The sequence below is a fragment of the Ambystoma mexicanum genome, chromosome 8 (genome assembly GCF_040938575.1).
Source record: "Ambystoma mexicanum isolate Mex_15411 chromosome 8, UKY_AmexF1_1, whole genome shotgun sequence".
In the NCBI taxonomy this organism is placed as follows: domain Eukaryota; kingdom Metazoa; phylum Chordata; class Amphibia; order Caudata; family Ambystomatidae; genus Ambystoma; species Ambystoma mexicanum.
Window position 1 is genome coordinate 714,275,556 of NC_090929.1, and position 18,612 is coordinate 714,294,167.

The following is an 18,612-nucleotide window of genomic DNA, read 5'->3' on the forward strand; positions in this document are numbered from 1 at the left end:
CTAAGGTAGAAATTAGCATATTTCTGAGAATTCTCCCTAGCAGTATGGTATGGTGAAAGGTTATCTGGAATGAAAAACATACCTTTTTGTCATTTTAACATCTTTGTCTACTAAAGTGCACTCACCTCTTTCTTCTCTCAATGTTTTCCTCTCTGCACCTGGATCCTTCCTCTCCTCTACTTTCCCCTCTGCTAGGTCATCTGCTCTAGGTTCTCTCAATTCTTCCTCTTTTGTTGAATCACATCAATCTCCTCAGCCACAGTGTTTTTCTTCTTTGCAATATATTATGTAAACTGGTTCTCTCTCATGCCAAACCCTATTCTCTCTAATTAGTAATCTCCTGACCACTTGCCCTCCTCATAACTCTTTGAATAATTATCTTTCTGCTTTCTATTTTGCTTCCTACCTTACTTGTCAGATTTATAATCTGTTCTTTTTGTACTGTGTCCCCTCATATGACCTCTCCTGCTCCCCTATATCTCATCTTGTTTCAAACTCTGAAAATTCAATTTTTCTCCTACTTCAGCGAGCCAAACCCACTGCTGTTCTAACAGATCCTCTTCCATTGGCTCTCGTTTCCTTGCAATAGCCTCTGTTTCCCCCATATTGGTCTTCTCTTTCAAAACCATTCTCTCGCCGCTAGCATTTTTCTGAATCTGACAAAACTTACGGTGGTCGTCATTTCACTGCATTTCTTTATTAGGGGCCCTTACAAGTCAAGGTGTGCCTGGACCTCCACGTAGCAGCCCTGCAGATGTCCAGCACTGGCACACCAGACAGGAACGCCGTTGTAGCAGCGATCGCTCTGGTAGAATGTGCTCTCGGGTGGCCAGGCGGCGGTCAGTTTGCCAACTGGTGACAGTGAGTGATACAGCTGGAAAACAACCTGGATATGGAAGCCTTGGACACGGCCTTCCCATGGTTCACAGGGCGAAAGTTCACAAAAAGCTGAGAAGTTATCTGGAAACTCTTCGTGCGGGCCACATAAAACTTCAGCGCACTAGCCACATCTAGCGAGTGCAAAGTCCTTTCAGCCAGAGACAAAGGCATCGGAAAAAACACAGGTAACACCAAGGACTCGTTGAGATGAAATTACAACTGACCCTTGGGCATGGAGGAGGGGTGAGTCCGCAGCACCACCCTCATCTCGTGAAAAGTCAAGTAAGGCTGCTTGCATGACAGGGCCTGGATTTCACCTACACGTCTTGCAGAGGTGATGGCCACGAGGAAAGCTGTCTTCCACGACAGAAACTTGAGCGGAGCTAAATGCATATGTTCGAATGGGGCCCCCCATTGAGCCTAGTCAGCACCACATTCAGCTCCCACGCCAGGGCCGGAGCCTTCACCGGCGTGAACGAGCGGAACAGTCCCTTGATGAACTCCTTGACCAGACACAGAGAAGACCGTCCCAGAGATCTGGTGTAGCGGGAGATAGCTCCCAGATGAACGATGGAGGCGTGAGCCAGCCCAGATTTAGCCAATGACGGTAGATATGGCAATACCTGAGGGGCCGTGACCCTTAGAGGGGTTAATCCTCTGAGCACGGTACCAAATAGTAAAGCGCTTCCATTTTCGTCCGTAGCATTTCAAGGTAGATGACGCCCTGGCCTTGGCAAGAATCTCTTTGCAGTCCACCGGAAGATCGTAGCCACTGAATTCCAACGCTGCAGGAGCCAGGACTTCAGGTTCAGCGGCCCCGGGTCGTGGTGCAGAATTGCGCTTCCTTCCCTGCCGAGAAGATCCGCGACCACTGGCAGCTAGACTGGAGGGGACGCTGACATGCTGAGAAGGTCCTGGTACCAGATCTGCCTCGGCCAGGCTGGTGCGACGAGGAACATCCTGTACCGGTACCGTCTGAGTTGAGCGATGACTCAAAGAAATAACAGCACCAGAGGGAACGCATACAGAAACAGGCCTTCCCAAGGGAATGAGAATGCGTCTCCCATGCTCCACGGCTGGGAGAATCTGCTAGTGAACCTCCGGCACTTAGTGTTCACCGCCGTCACAAACAGATCAATCTGGGGACTTACCCATTTGAAGAAAAGGTTGCCCACTTGGTCCTGCCGAAGTGCCCATTCGTGGCAAGAGCGCAGCTCCCTGCTGAGAGATTTGGCAAAAGTGTTCTTTACTCCTGCCAGGTGAAATGGAATAAGGAACATCCCCTGGGCGACGGCCAAGTGCCGTAAGTCCTGCACCTTTTTGGAGAGCGCTGGGGATCTGGCGCCCCCCTGTTTCCATGGTGTTATTGTCCGTGAAGACCCTCACCACTTTGCCCTTGAGGGATGGCAGGAATGACGAGAGGGCCCAAAACACTGCCCTAGTTCCAGGACATTGATATGCAACGTCTTCTCCTCCGACAGCCACATGCTTCTGGCATGAAGACATTGTGTGGGCTCCCCATCCTTCCATGGAAGCATCTGTCGTGACCGTCTACTGGTATGGGAGATATGGAAATCTGGGCCCCCGGTGATATTGGAGCGAATGCCCCACCACCCTATCGCCGACGAAACTCCTCGTCGAGCGCAATCCTGTCCTGGAAACCTCGGGACACCTGGACCCAACGGGGCTTCGAGGAACTCCTCTAGAGGGCGCATCCGCAACCTGCAGAGCCGGATCAGATATATGCATGACGACTTCATGCCGAGTAGAGACTTGATTGTCCTCACAGTGGCGACTGAGTGCCAACAGCCGTTGCACTTTGCCTAGGATGGCCGATCCTCTCTCCTCCAACGGTGACGCCAGACAGGCTACTATGTCGAGTCTGGAACCCAGAACAGCGCATCCTGTGATGGAGTCAAGCTGGACTTTGCTTAATTCACAGAGAACCGCAGTTCCGTCAGGGGCAGGACTGTCCTTGCCGTGTGATCGACGGCGATGTCCTTTGACCTGGCCTGGATGAGCCAGTTGTCCATGTAAGGGTACACGTGGATCCCTTGCTGTCGTAGATTGGCCGCCACCGGCACCAGGCACTTGGTGAAGACTCTGGGTGCCGACGAGCCTTGAACTGGTAATGCTTCTCTTGAACGACGAAGTGCAGAAACTTGCAGTGTCCTTTGTGGATGAGGACGTGGAAGTACGTGTCCTCTAGGTCGAACAACAGAAAGTCTCCCTCCTCCAGCTGGCTGAGCAAGTTTTGAAGCGGGTCCATTCTGAACTTCTGGGACTTTATATACTTGTTCAGCCATCGTAGATCGAGAAGGGGCCTCCATCCCCCTGTTTTCTTTCGTACGAGGAAGAACCTTCAGTAAACTCCAGAGCCCCAGAGCCGCTTTGGAACTAGCTCTATCACCCCTTTCTTCAACATGGCCTGAACCTCCAGCAGCAGCTGAAGGGTGTGGGTTTCCTGCCGGGCCACCAGTGGTATTTGGGGACACTTTCATTGGAACTCTAGTGTGTGTCCGTGGGCGAGAGCGTCCAGCACCCAATGGTCGGTGGAGATGGTCTTCCACACGCCAACGAAGTTCGCCAGCTGGTCTCCAACTGGGGTCAACAGGTGGGGGCCAGATGTCCTGGCTGGTTCAATCTTGCATGGAGGTTGACGGGCCGCTTTGCAGTCCCTGACGATGACAGCGTCCGCATCCGAAGGCCTTGGAACGGCTCCTGTTGGCTTCCTGGGTCGAGGAGCGTGAGGGCTGGTGGAAAGAGCAGCCCCCGCCGAAACCCCTCAAAGACCGGCTATACTTCCCCTCCTGAGGGACGAAAGGACGGCCGTTGTTGCTTTAGCGTGCCCAGGGCACATGCCATCTCAGTGTCCGCCTTGATGGCCTGGAGGGATTAATCGACAAATTTCCGACCAGATTGTCCCAGTCAAAGGGCATGTCCAAAACCCTTGTTTGGACCTCCTGCCTTAAGTTGGTGGCCTTGAGCACGACACGACGGCGAAGTCAGACGCCATTTCCCATCTGGCAGAACATCCAGTCCACAATGTCCATGGCCACCTTGATGGCGTGGTCCGACGCCACCTCGCCTACTTTAAGGATCTCCAAAGCCTCTACCCGCTTGTCGGGGAGGAAGTCCAGGAGCAGAGCCAGCTTAAACCACAGTTCCCCGTCATATCCGGCCACGATATCGAGGGCGTTGGCAGCCTTGACCGTCGTCGCCCCTGAGTAGATAACCTTTCTACCCATCGAATCCAATTTCTTCCCCCCGTTGTCCATAGGGGTGGAGGACGCAGAGGACTTCGAACTCGACGATTTCTTCCTGGCAGCCGCCGAGACCATAGAGTCTGATGATGGTTGAGACCGCAACCACTTGGGTGCAGAGTCAGGCACCCTGTACTTCTTTTCCAGCCGTTCTCTCTTCGCTGGGGCTGTAAAGGGGTTCTTCATCAGGGCCAGCCCTTCATCCCAAACATCGTCCAGGAGCAGGACCGAAAGGATGGTCTTCCTCTTCACCGCCCGGGGCTGATATAAGAAGCCTTCCTTCTTTTCCTCCGGCGTGAGCTGGAAAAGATCTGATGCTCGGGCGATCATTGCATGGAAAGATCCTATTTCGTCCATGTCCAATTGTGTCTCCCTTGGGGGAGAGGTGGCGGAGAGGGGGGCGAAGGGTGGCGGAGAGGGGGGCGAAGGGTGGCACAGAGGCATCAGGTGCCACCTCCTCTTCTAGGCCGGCGCTTCCCCAGGTGTTAACGGGGCGACTGGCACTGGCATCGAGGGAGGGGGTCACCAGCATCCTCCACTGTATGTCGGACACCAGCGAGTGAAGAGTCGAGAGGATGTCCAGTGATAGGCCTCTAGGCGGCATCTGGGGCATATGAGTAGAGCCTTGGCCCTTGCCGTCCTGGGGCTCCTCGTCACCTTCATCGATGGTATCCCTGTCGTCGTCACCATTGCCGCCCCTGTCGTGGGGCAAGTCCCCAGCGTTTTCCTCATCGTCATTGCCCTCATGGACGGAAATGATCTCATCCTCATCAGCCGAAGAAATGTCTGTTCCCTGAAGGCCTTCAATGCCCCCCGCCCCCACTTCTTCAGGTCCAGAGGGTTTGATCTCGGGCTGAGGTCCGGCATTCTCTTCTCCGGTGTCTTAGCGGGCTTGTTCGAAGCCTCCCTCCTACTAGGAAGGGTCTCCCTTGACTAGCGCCTTGGGCATGGAACCAAACTGAACTTCGCATGCAACTCAAAGACCGCGCAACTGATGAAGTTCAAAGCTCATGCAATGTTTAAAGGCGCAACTTCAACAGCCAGTGAAGCAAGGGATACAGAGGACATTCTTAGTTAATGAATGACAACATAATTAAACCAACCATGATCAGCAAATTAAAGCAGCAAAAATATTAAATCAGCAGCAACAGCAACTGTTACTTCGAATGATTGGCCATTAGGATATGACTATCCCTAGTAACCCCTGATTTCAGAGAGATATTACTCGGGTAGGCCAAGCGGATGAAAACATATATTGCCACAAATAGATTTACTTAAATGAAACACAATAATGTGGTTGGAAATACTAATATTTCAAAGGCAACACTCAATGCATTTTCATGGACCCCTACAGTGAAATTAAACTGCCTTATATCACCATCATGGGGCAGTAAGGAGTGCAACAGGAAAAGCAGGCAACCAAGACTTCTCATACATTTGATGACTTGAAAATTACATCAATTGTGTTGAATAATCCAAGAAATTGGGGACTTAATGCATTATGAAAATAATCATGCATGTGATGCACTCAAGTCTTCCGACACCAAGAATGTACTAATCTCTACTCACATCACCCTGTTGTTCCCGCCGATCTTGCCGCTGTTGGTAGGTATAGCGCATCCGCCCATTGCTGTATACATGGACATTACCTATTGGAGAAATAAAAGGTTCAAGCTGTTTTTCAATGCACTTGCATCGCGGAACACCACAGCCTGGAAAACTAATATAAAGTGCTTACTTGGAGAACATGGCTTTAGGAATTAAATGACTGTTCAGGCGGCACTACACCACAATAAGGCATACCTTTACACATAATACTACACACACACACTCCCAACTACATAATGGCAACATTATAATAATGATAATAGTAACCACTTTTTGTATTTAGCATTTCATAATGGCCTTACAGTTCACACAGTTGTATAACACAGGTTTTTACTTTTAATGCACCTCAAAATGTCTGATTTTCCTGAATTTAAAACGATATTTGTACCCTGCTTGGATTGTAACTTGCAGCCTAATGGCTGCAAACTTTCTCTACAGTAACACACAGAACTAGGTCTACATTTGAGCCTTAGTGCTCAGGATGCAGGGCCCTGCGACCATGAGATGATCTACACACCTTGTCTCCATTGGGGGAGATTGAGCCACAAACATTCATCTTTATTGAAACGACGGTTACATTGTTTCAAAGCATATGATTTAACCTTGTAAATCGCACAGAAAATACTATTTTGTTTAAGTAGTTTGCGGGGAGAGTGGCGCAAACATTTTAGACACTATGGGCCTCATTACACGGATGGCGGTAAGGGTTTACCGGTACCGGTATTTTACCGGTAAATCCTTACCGCCTTACTACGAGGTCCCTTTGCGGGTTGGGGAATTTAACGCCTGCTTTTTGCAGGCGTTAAAAACCAACCCGCAAAGGGACCAGGGAGCTAATTACGGTACCGCAATTTGCGGTACCGTAATTAGCACCTTCCCCATCCCCATAGAGCCCTATGGGGCAAAAATGGGAATGGGGAAGGGCAATGGTGGAAGGGGGAATTACCGCCCCGCCAACCTTGGAATAGGGCGGTAATTCCCCTTTCCACCAAGGCGGTGCCGGTATTTTACCGGCATGAACCATGGCGCTAATAGCGCCATGGTTCACCGCCATCCGTGTAATGAGGCTCTATATCGTTGAATGTAAGTTATTTGTATTGCATGCATGACAAATCGAATCTGTGCATCGGCGGTGGAGGTACCCTGCTACCAGAGGTGGGGATATGGGTGCGGGTGCAGTCTTTGAGGGATAGTTCCAACTAAAGAGAGGGGAGGGGCAGTAAGGGAGTGCATGGGGGGGATGCAAAAAGACTCTAAAACTGGGTTCTCCTAACATCCTAACAGGATGTTCAATGCAAGGCCTCTATTTAGTCCTATGACAAGTCTTGCAGAAGTAATCCTAGAATTTCGGAAGACTGCCAAGCTGGGCGTGGTCTAGAAGGTTCGCCGAGTCACAATTGTTACAAAGTCCACAGCTACAGATGTTAGTGTGGATTAAAGGGGCAGTGCTGCCGAGATGGCTCATTGGAAAGAAAACTTTAGTGACAATGTGAAAGTGCATGGGGGCGCATGTGCAGGTCACTGTCAAGTAGGACACCCACGTTTTCGGCGGACTTAGAGTAGGCATAGGGTGGTGACAGGAACTGCTTATATTTGTCTGGCTAGGCGAAGAATAATGATTTCATTCTTGGAGGCACCCAAGATGGCCTCACCCATTTGCACATTAAACTGGTATTACAATTCTTGTTCCTCTTTCTTTCTTTATTATAAAGTGCCAGCTGACACCAAATTCCCAAGGTATCTCTTTGGATGCATGTTTGTAGAATTCAGAACATGTACGTTTTCTGAAATTACTGTTTTATTTGTATGTTCTGATCATTACATAGGGGCTCATTCTGAGTGAGGCGGTCCGGTAAAAAAGTGCCGGTATACGAGGATACCAGCATTTTACTGCACGGCCTGACTACAGGAGTGCCGGTCGGGCACCTGGGCTACCTCCAGTTAAATGCTGGCGGTAAGTCAGGTGCCCTACGGGCCAAAAAAGCCCTTGTTACCGCCACCAGCATTTCCGGTGGTAGTAATGACGGCAAATCCCCTCTTTGAGTCCTATAAAGACTCCATGAATGGGGATTAATAGTGCTTCGCCGGCAACCGTAATCCAGCGGCAATCCCGATGGACCGGGTGCCGGAATCCGTAACAGCCGTTGCCGGTATCCTGGCAGCCGTACCGCCAGAATAACAGCAAAGCTGTAATGAGGCCCATAGTTGGTTTACAGAATGCCTTCTCCTTATTGCAGATACCGTTATTGTCAAATTGTTCCCTTGGGTAATTGTTATGTAATTATTTGCTTGATTTCAGAGTTTATACTGTTTAATTTTCAAATGGATATAGATATTCATATTTACATCCAGCTAAATGCTTCTTAATTGATCTCTTCTACATGTCATGGATGGCTTAAATAATCTCCAGAATCCCAAGGATGATTCAAGGGTTTATATTGTCGTAAAAAACAATGCTGTTTTACAGTGCTTGTCGAGCCAACTAATGGGCATACCCCCCTCTCTCATCTCCCGTGGACTCCCTCCTCTCTAGCCCAGTCTTTCCTAACCAACCCCAAAGTGCTTCACAACTAAAGATCGGTAGCCATCCTTATCTCTGGCTTAGTCTAACTTCAGGTAGGGCCTAAAAGCTGACGCCTTGCCTGCCTTACTCCATCCAGAGTTTTCTTAGAGTTCCCTTATCTATAGTTTCTTCTTAGATGTTTGATTGGATGATTTCAGATTGAGCCTGTATCAGAAACTCTGTCTTGATCTCACTCCCACTCCCTCATTCCTCATTCCTCTAACTAGTCTTGCTGCTCATCGCTCTATCTCATGTCCTACAGCTATTAACACCCTTTTCCCTTTCTCTCTTACTCCCCACATCTAGTCTCTGCCTGTTCCACTCGCTCTTTCCAATCTCTGCTTCCCCCTTCCTCTGTACCTCTGATTCTCCTCACCCTCCCCTCCTCTCCGTCTCTCCCTCTCCTCGCCATCTCTCTTCATCCCTCTCCTTAGCCTTTTCTCCTCTCCCCACTCCGCACAACTCTCCTCTCTGCACACCTCCCCCCTCCTCACACGTCCTCCTCTCCCCTCTCTTCACCCAACCCCTCCTGACTTTCTCCCACACTTACTCCCTCTCACACTCACTCTCATGCACCCTATCCCAATCACAGATTCACTTTCAAAAACAAGTGAAGCTGAACGTAGCCTTAGCCATTAAGCATATAACTAATACAATTCTAATATTGTTATGACTAGCAATCTTCTCTCAATCTTCAATGTTTTTGTAAATATGTTCTTTTGGCAACAGTAGACATATTTCTGGCTTGCCAAGATGTCTATTCATCTGGTGGCCATCGGAAGAAACATTGAAAAGCCATATATTCATGTATCTTAATTGGCGAAACTAATCCAAATTTCAGTTTAAAGGCCCTCTCTTTTCTGTGTTCCCACCACCTCTGATTTTTTTATAACATCTAACAGATCAAGTACTTTTACTTGAACTCAGCAGCTTTTTCTTCCCCTAGAGCTCTTTATGTCTATTAAGATGTCTTTGTTACTTACCTGCAACTGTATTTCTCCAGTATTGGTATCTTTCATAGATTCACATGCTTGAATAGTCCCGTCGTCAGACTGGGAATCTTCGGTAATTTAAAGAATGTAATACTTAAATTAAACTTTTGCCTATAGGAAAATGCTACACAGCAAGCCCCACAGAGCCTGTGTTGCCATTCACTGGTCCAGTCCCTCCACCCGCTTTGGTCCTTTCAGACCATAACCAATGAGGTGGAAGGGCTTAAACTCCACCCCAGGCAGCCATCTTCAGATTTTGAACCGTGAGGCTGATAGGGGATGACTGAATGGCACAGAGCAGCCACTCTGCAGGGGAGGAGGGCGTGCGCATGTGAATCTAAGAATGATACCAATGCTGGAGAAATACAGTTACAGGAAAGTAACAGACTTTTCCAGCATTGGATCTATCATAGATTCACATCTTGAATAGAATATCAAGCAGTCAAAAATACTATGAACGTGTCTGAGATCAAGATATCTCTTTATGCACATATAGACAAATATATGTCTATATATGTAAGCAAGCATTAATGCCTGGCAAAAGTGTAGAGTGTGCTCCATGTAGCTACACAAAATATATCTCTTAGAGACACTTCTGCTTGGAATGCTGCTGAAGATGGTAGTGGATTGCCTCTCATTTGGTGGCAGTGGGTGATACGCTGGAGACCCAGTGCGCCAGACCCTGTTTGGAGATACATTGTTCCTTGCTGCTTCCTGCAAATGCGACAAGAGGCCCTTTGGAGGTTCTGAAGTCCTTTATATATAGAACAATAGTGTTCTAGAACGTCCAATGAATGCAGTATTTGCGCGTCTGCAGTTGTACGATTGCCGAAGAAGGTAGGTAATATGATCCGCTCCAACAATGTAGACTCAGACAAAACCTTAGGGGTGAATTTTGAATGAGGTCCGAGAATTACTTTATCCTTCTGAAAGATGGTAAACGGGGGTTCGATGGAAAGTGCTTGCAGTTCCCCAATGCGTCTGGCTGATGTGATGGCCACCAAGAAATCTATCTTCCAAGACAGAAATTTTAGGTGGCACCTATGAATAGGCTTGTAGGGCGCTTTCATCAGTGCTGCCAGAACAGATGGGTTTCCGCTCCCTGGGGAAGGTGCACATCAAACCCTTCAGGAAGGCTTTAACTGCAGAGTCAGAGACAAGAGACTCTTGATGAGGCTGTGTGGTGTAAGCGGAAATTGCTGAAAGGTGTACCTTGATGTATCAAGCGCTAATCCCCCCCATTTTGTGATGACTCTCTGTGCTGACTTGAGTTCGAAGGGGGGCACCTTGAATTGGAAATGGTGTTTGCCTACCAAGATCTGGAGAACTGCCTGTGAGAGGGGTGGATACGATTATGAAAGTAGGCATCTTCTAGGTCTATGGTGGCCAGAAAACCAACCTTGTTGAGCCATGAGAGGACCAACTGGAGAGATGTCATTCTGAACTTGAAATGGCGCACACATTTGTTGAGGGCCCTTAGATCCAGTATTGGGCACCACTGCCCATTCATTTTCTTTATTAGGAAGGAGGGTGAATAAAAGCCCACTCCTTGTTGGAGCCGGACCGGATCTATTGCAGCTTTTAGCATTTGTCGATGTCTGCCCACAGCTGTTCAATAGGTGTGTGTTCCTTGGTCAAGGAGGTTGCGACGGAGGTCGCTGTATGAAGTCTATGGTGTGGCCCCCTTGTACCACCTGTAACACCCATCTGTCTGAGGTGATCGTGTCCCAGTGTTGCAGGTGTTGGGTTATGCGTCCTCCCACCGGGGTGCGATGCTGGAGGCGCGTAGTCCTGGTGTCAATTCTTCATGGCCTGGGCTCTGCCCTGGCCAAATCCTCTTTTTACTCTTTGGCTTTGGTATCTCATGGAGCTTTAATGGTACCTGCTCGCTGTTTGATAGAAGCCGGACGATGACATCTGTCCTTGAAAAGACCTACCGTACGCTCTGTATCTAGAGCTGGAACCTCGAAAAGAGCGAAAAGGACGGTACTCCTCATCTTTGTCTCTGAGGGAGCCGATTGCCCTTGCTGTATTAGTGTCAGGCTTGATGTCTTCTTCCCAAAGCATGTCTAAAATGTGTGCCTGTACCTCTGGTCTAAAGCTAGTGGCCTTCATCCAGGCCTGAAGTCGCAATACTCTGCCATGTGCCATTTGCCTAATGCCACAATGGGCGACATCCACTGAGGTATCGATCATATGGTCTGAAGCACGGTCACCATCCGAGACTATGGATTTAGCCTCCTCCTGAAACCTGGCTGGTATGTGATTAACCAGTTGCGACATTCAGTGCCATAGTTCCCTGTCCAATCTGCCCATTGCGTTACTGGCCCTTACAGCCAATGAGGCCCCCGCTGTAACTTTTTGCCCCATAGCCTCCAGTTTGCGTCCGTCCTTGTCAGGTGGGACTGAGTAGGGAGGCTGAATTTTGCAGTACCTTTCTCGCCGCAACCGTCACTACGGACTCAGGCTTTGAGACAAATCGGGGGGCTTTGTATTTTTTCTCTGGTCTTGATACCAATGCTGGTGTGGAAAGTGGGATGGCCAAAATCTTCGGCCCTGCTTCCCAAAGTGTATCCAGGAACAGGATTGTGGTTACTGTCCACCGTCTTTTATCCCTATGTTAATAGAGGACTGATGACGTTTCTTCTAAAGCCTCTTGAATCTTGAAAATCTACCAAGATTTGGCAATAGTGGAGTGAAACATGGCTATATGTCATCCAGAAGGGGAAGCTCAAGAGTCATGCTTCTTTCGTTTCGTGAGAACAATGGTGTCCCAATCGCCTTGGTCTGTGTCAGACGTATCTCGCAGCAACTCACCTTCCTCCGGCTCATCCCCATGTGTGCCCGTGTCAGAGAACTCCCTGAAGGGGTCCTCTGGTACCATCGGATCATCCATGGGGTCTTCATATCATTCAGAGACCGTGATGTTAGATGGTGCTCTGGGGCTCTCCGGTCCTTTGTAGTGAGGACCGTGGTGGGGAGGGAGAATGCCTCCTTTGCAGTCTGGCCGACCCACTTTAATGCGATTGCTGCCTCTGGTGACTGCTGATAGGCGGTGAAGGACCTGCTTTGAGTGCGGGCCACAGGTGACCTGCTTGGTGATGGTCACCTTCTCCTTTACCTGGCAGAGTAGTAAGTAGCCTAGCTCTTTATCTCCTCTGAAATTCCACCATTATTATGTGCATAGATTCCATCAAGGCCAGATCGACAGGATCTGCGGTGTCTTGATTGACTGGTTGCCAGTGTGGACTATGTTCTTTAGTTTACACTGGTTGTAGCCCCTCCCCCTCTGAATACTGCTCCTGCAGAATGAGGTCTAGCAATTCTGCCATTTCTGTTATTGCGGACAGCTGTGTGGTTCCTTCTAAGCTCCCTAGTTGTGAAGTGTGTGACTATGTCTGCTGCCATGAACGATGGAGTGCCAGTCGACAGGGCCTTTTTCTGTTTTTTGGTGTTGTCCGTCGAAGTCTCAGTCGACAAGTGTTTTCGAGGAGGAGGCCTTTGTCGACCAGGTCATGGATTACTTGGCCGACGATCATTAGCCTATTGACGGAATAGGCGTTTTTGATGGAGCGAGGCCACTCGTGGATGGTGGCGAAGGTTTCAGTGTGGACGGCGCCCCGTGGACGATCGTTCCGCCGACAAAGTGGAAGATTTAAATTCTTTACCTTTCTTGTGATGCTCCTACTTCTGCAGGGCCTTGGAAACTTTTTCTAACCCCAGCGTGGTTTTATTACTCCTTTTCTTCGCCTTGGGAGGTGGAGACTCCATCCTGCCCACTGATTAAGCTCTCCTCTTTGGAGCTTGCTTTCCAGTCTGCCTGGTAGATGTGAAAGGGGCAGCTTTTGCAAATTCCTCGTCAGAATACATTTGCCTGCTTTCCAAATGCAGCAGGTGTCTTCTATGCCTGTCCTCCATAGTCTTTTTTGAGAAGGTCTGGCAACATTTGCAGGACTGTATCTCAAAGAAGATAGGGGCAATAAATACAATATTTATTTATTTATTGTTTGCTTGTTAGGTGCTTATACAATAAGAAAAAACTGTATTCAAAGCACCCACAGGGTAGGGAGGGAAATGCATTAAAAACACAATATTTAAGAGCAGTGGAGAGAAAAAGGAAGAAGGGACAAACCTATTATGCCTTGCGAGTATTCAGAACGTGCAAGTGAAGCAAGGAAGAGGAAAGAGGGGGCAAGTGCTGGGGAGTCCGAGCTCATGGGTAAACCACAGATGAAGTGCTAAGAATGTGTAGTGCTACACGGAGTGGGGCCGCGGGAGATGTAAGTGCACACCTCCAGAGCCGAGGGTGTGCAGATGCAAGTGCTGTGGATAGACAGGAGCTGGGCAGAATTGGTGTGGGAGGACAGAACCCTGAGGATGCATAAGGGCCCAGGACACCGATTCAGCAACTGCGGGATTAGCAGAGAAGAAGGGAAGGAGGAGGAAAAGAGGAAAGTTGTAAGGAGCTTCCGGAATTTGAGAAGATCCTGCTCAAGGAGCAGGAGAGGGGAGGCTATTCCATAGGATGGAAACCGTTGACTCAAGGGAACAAGCCCCTGCCCTGCCAAAGAGTTGGTGCCAGAGGAACGTAGTGGTCCAGAGGGAGAGTATTTAGTGCGATAAAGTTGAAGATAGTGTAGTCCCCGGGCCCAGACAGCCTTGTGGATAATGCAGAGGGATTTTAATTTAATCCGTGCAACAACCGGGAAACAGTGAAGACTTTTTAGTGCAGGAGAGATGCGGTCCCTGGGCTTACGGCCAAGGATAAGTCTTGCTGCCCCATTTTGGATTAGCTGGAGGGGTCGCAGAATGGAAGATGGTAGATTCCGGAGGAGGCTATTGCAGTAGTCAAGCCTAGAGAGACCCAGGGCTTGGGTCACAATGAGCCACTAACGGAAAGCGAGAAAAAGTAAAATTCCTTTGAGAAGGAAGAGCTGAAAGTGGAACTTCTTGGCAATGTGCTGAGTGTGAGGGAGGAAGGAGAGAGAGGAGTCGAAGATGCCTCCAAGAGTTCCGGCTTCAGTTGAAGGTGCAGGGAGAGACCAATGAAGAAGGCTAGTAGAGTGACTGGAAGAAGGAGGGAGCAAGGGTCCCGATGGGAAGGATCTCTGTTTTACAGGCATTGAGGCAGAGAGGGTCTCTAATAAAAATGACCCTCTTGCCACATTTGCTGCAGTCCCTTAAGAGGAATGTTTTCTCCTTGGCAGTGTTCATTTCTGGCTCTGCCATGAGGTAAGAGGAAGCAGCCAAAAAAAACATTTTAGGTGGGAAATAAAAGTGTCCTGAGCACTGGAACACTATGGCCAGTGAACGCACAATCTCAGTAATGAGAGACTACCTTAGGTAGAATAATAAAAATAGGTTTTGAAAGATTAGAGTGAAAAAGCTCAGAGAGCTCAAGAGGATTCCCCTGTTCATTTATACCACAGTATAAAATCTAAAGATGGCTGCCTGGGGAAGAGCTTAAGCCCTACCACCCCATTGGTTAGGGTCTAAAAGGACCTAAGGAGGTGGATGGACTGCACAAATGAAGGGCTACACAGGCCCTAAGGGGCTTGCTGTGTAGCATTTTCCTATAGGGAGAAGTTGAAGTATAAAATATATTTAAATTTACAGAGGATTCCCAGTCTGACAACAGGAAATATTCAAGCACATGAATCTTTGAAAGATCCAATGCTGGAGAAGTTCTAAAATATTGAATTGTTTAGGGCTGAGTGATTCGCATTAACGTAGACCTGAGTAACAGTGTAGTTCTGTCAGAAGGTATTGCTGGATTTGATGCAGGGCATGAGAAACAATATGTAATTGTTAATGAAATGGTTGGGACGAGGATGTTCCTGGATAAACAGGCAGGGGATTGCACCAGGATAAAAGAAAAGAGCAGCCAGTTTAGGATGAAAACCACACCACTCCATGAGGTGTCAAGAGGCACCAGTGGCCTTGAGTATTCTGTCAGGTAGTGGTATGATAATGACTGTGCTGAAGGCCACCAACATGTTCAGAAGAAGAGCATGGCTAATGAATGTTCATATGTGCTGGGCCCAAGATCTGGCATTTGGATACCGCTTTTTCCAAATGATATGGCCTTGAAGCGCTGTAGGGGAACGCCCTTGGAGGACCGAAGTCCGAGGTATGAGAGATTGTCAGAGGAATTTACAATGCGTGCGCATTTAAGTCAGTACTAAGTCAGTGGCTAAGTCCCTGCTAGGGACCCATCTAGAGCTGGATTGTGGATGGGTGCTGTGAAGACTGTCAGGAGAGTATGCAAGTCAAGGAGACCGATTATGTTTACAGCTGGATCGAATTTGTATTGTGGGATTTAGCTGCATTCTAGTGGAAGAGGTATTGTGTGATGTGTCATCATGTGGCGTGTGATTGCACATGAGTGCTGGTTGGTGGCTATTTTCCATGGACATGGAGTGTGATACGTACCATTGGTATGGCCTCAAAGTGTAGTAGGTGCATGCCCTTGGTACAAGTGATGTAGATTCAGCATATGGTAATCGACCATGCATATTCATGGTTAGAAATTGATGGTATATATTTAGTTCTTGATTGCGTTATAGAAACACCTAGTTAATATTGACACTAACAGATGCCAGGAGATACTTCTGACTCCTAAAAATGATCCATGATGAGGCCCAACAAGGCTGAAACACATGTATGGGGTTGCAGTTGGTACTCTTGTTCAGAAGGGAATTACCGTAGCATTTCGGTACTGGACTGCCCATGTGGGCGGGACAAAGACTGATATGCAAATGGATATTTGCCATCTGTGAAAGGTACAGTGAGCGTCAGTGTGGCTGCGGACTCTCAAGTGGGTACCTTCCCAAAGAACAGGTCAATGGGCAGTGTTCGTTCGCGCAGAGAGACGCCTATGACTACACTTTGAAACTTTTGACTCCTAAACAAACTAGAGTCATAAGCTTAACGATGTAGCATGAACTCTGAGATTAGTAATGAGTATACATGATCAAATAGGGCATTTAATACCAAAATAGGTGGCCTCAGGTCCCTGAATGACATTTTATAACAGCAGGGCCAGTGAGGGGTGGATTGCTGGAGTTCTGGAGCTGGGTCACATGGCCTTTGGATCTCTCAGGTGGCGACTTAAGATTTCAGATAGAAGCATTGGGAGGGTTTAATTTTTGTGTTGTACCATGCAGGGATAAGGATGTTCTGAATTGTCTGTATCAGTTGATGTTGATTTATGGCCATTAGAGCGTTGAATAGGGTTTACACTAGGTGGTTAGGACAGTTTTGAGAATTCCAACCGTCTGCATTTTTGATTATGTTCAGTCTTTGTTGGAGCTGAAAATCCTGGCACTGGCGGAATGGCGGAGCCACAGTGTCAGCAAGCATGAAAATAAGTCTGTTAATGTGGGTTATGGCTCGTAGACTGGAGAAGAGAGAGGTAGATCTTTGAGCAGGAGTTTGATATCAGACTCCATTTTGTTACAGAAGAGCTTGGTGGTGGTTCCGAGTGGGATGATTCCCTCCTCCTTCCCTTCCTCCCTCCTCTGCTAAACCTCACAGCTGTTAAGATTGGTGACCAGGGCCCTTCTGTGTCCTCCTCGTCCTGGCTTCACATACCCAATCACCTACAGACACTGCCCCTCCCAGCATTTTGCATTGGCACCCACTGGCCTGTGCCACCAGAGGCTTGCAATTACATATTTATTGGTGCTATAGCATTCCACACAGGCACTTAAAGCTGCTCAATCCCTAGCACTTTGCACTTGATACACCCAGGACGAACCCCCTAGTCTCCCACCCCCTCCCTCTCCGTCTCTCTGCACTTGCACATTCTGAATGCTCACAAACCCTAGTAAGTCCGCCTCAATCTTACAGTGTTATATCTAATTTTACTCCCATGTTGCCTCCCTGTTAAATTGTGTTTCAAAGCACCCACAGTGCATTTGTTGTATAAGCGCCTTACAAATGCACAATAAATCAAATAAATGATTGGAGATTTTGCAAAGCATTTCAGCTCCTGTGATGCATTGTGTGCTGAGCATCCACAAAGAACATCCTGTAAGAGAGGAGGGACACATTTTTGGCATTAATATTATATGTACAGAGTACCTGAATGTGTGGGGAGGTGGCTCCGAGGCCTGCATCCCAAAATATTGCGTCGAGAGTGTGGCCTGTAATGTGGATCACTCCTTTGACCATTTTTTTGAGGTGAAAGATGGCCATGTAGAATTCAAAGATTTTGGTGGTGCTCCAGAATGCGCCTGCACCCAAATGTTGAAGTCTTTGAGGATATTAGGTTAGAAATGACATCTGTAAAGTTTTCTGCAAAGGATGGGCTGTATGAGGGTGGTCTGTAAATAAGTAGGATGGCTAGGTTGGTTTGTTATTTGAGTGTGAAGGTATCAGGAGTCCTTCACAGACTGGGAAGTCCATGTAGGCGAAATCGATATCTTGAGGTGTTCTTAGCTTGCCACCGTGATGGCTCCTCCTTGTTTGCCACTTTGATTAACTTGAATGAGTTTAAAGTTGGTGGGCCATTACCTTGTAGTTGATCATAACTAGGTTCCTGTTATAAAGAACATGTCGGTGCATCCTTTGCTAAAAATGTTGTGAATCTCCATCCTGTGTTTAGAGCTGGTGCGGGCATTGATCAGGGTGCAGTGGATCATATGTCAGTGGCATTGAATGCCCTGTGTTGCTTCCATGATTTGTGTATGAACCAAAATCAAGCAGTCTGATGGTTGACTGGTTGTGCCTGGGCAGTTGCATTGAGACATTTCGCTGTTAAAACCGGTCCAGTAGGTTACAGGTTGGGTTTTTTATTTTGTCGGTAACAATGAAATGTGTCTCCCCAGAGACATCCAGATATGGAGCACAACAGGGTAACATTTACAACAGTGCAATGTGCATTTCAGTGATGGCTATTTGTGAGGGCTGTCAGAAGAAGAGTTTTCTCTAGAAGCAACTTTTCCTCCATAGTGTATGTTCCCCCAAACATTTCGCATTTTACTGTATCCGGAAACTACTTTTTACAGTGGAGCACAGCCTTCAGCTGCACTCCACTGGGCTTTCGCTCATTGTTATGGGGAAAAATCACGCGTGCTTTAGGCTGTCAGTACTGAGAAACTTTGTTTCTCTTAGTCTTTCGACTTTGTTGCCACTTGGTGGTAATGTTTCATTGTGTAAAGTACCTTACAGTACCGTGCAATGGGGCCATTGTGTTTTGTGTCCCTAGACCCCCTCGAAGGATTTTTTGGTGATTGTACAATGTGCCTTGGAACAGACTGGTGGCAGCAGTAGCTTTCTCTTCTATTTGTGTAACTTTTTAACA

The 18,612-nt window shown here is 48.0% G+C and overlaps 1 protein-coding gene across 1 annotated transcript in view; it reads right to left on the reverse strand.

Moving 5' to 3' along the window:
- DNAJB12 (DnaJ heat shock protein family (Hsp40) member B12) overlaps nucleotides 1-18,612 on the reverse strand; it is a 658,221-nt gene that overhangs the window by 267,308 nt on the left and 372,301 nt on the right. Inside the window, exon 5 of the mRNA XM_069610521.1 lies at nucleotides 5,712-5,791. Coding sequence (XP_069466622.1) covers nucleotides 5,712-5,791 — 80 coding nt within the window. The remainder of the gene's footprint in view (nucleotides 1-5,711; nucleotides 5,792-18,612) is intronic.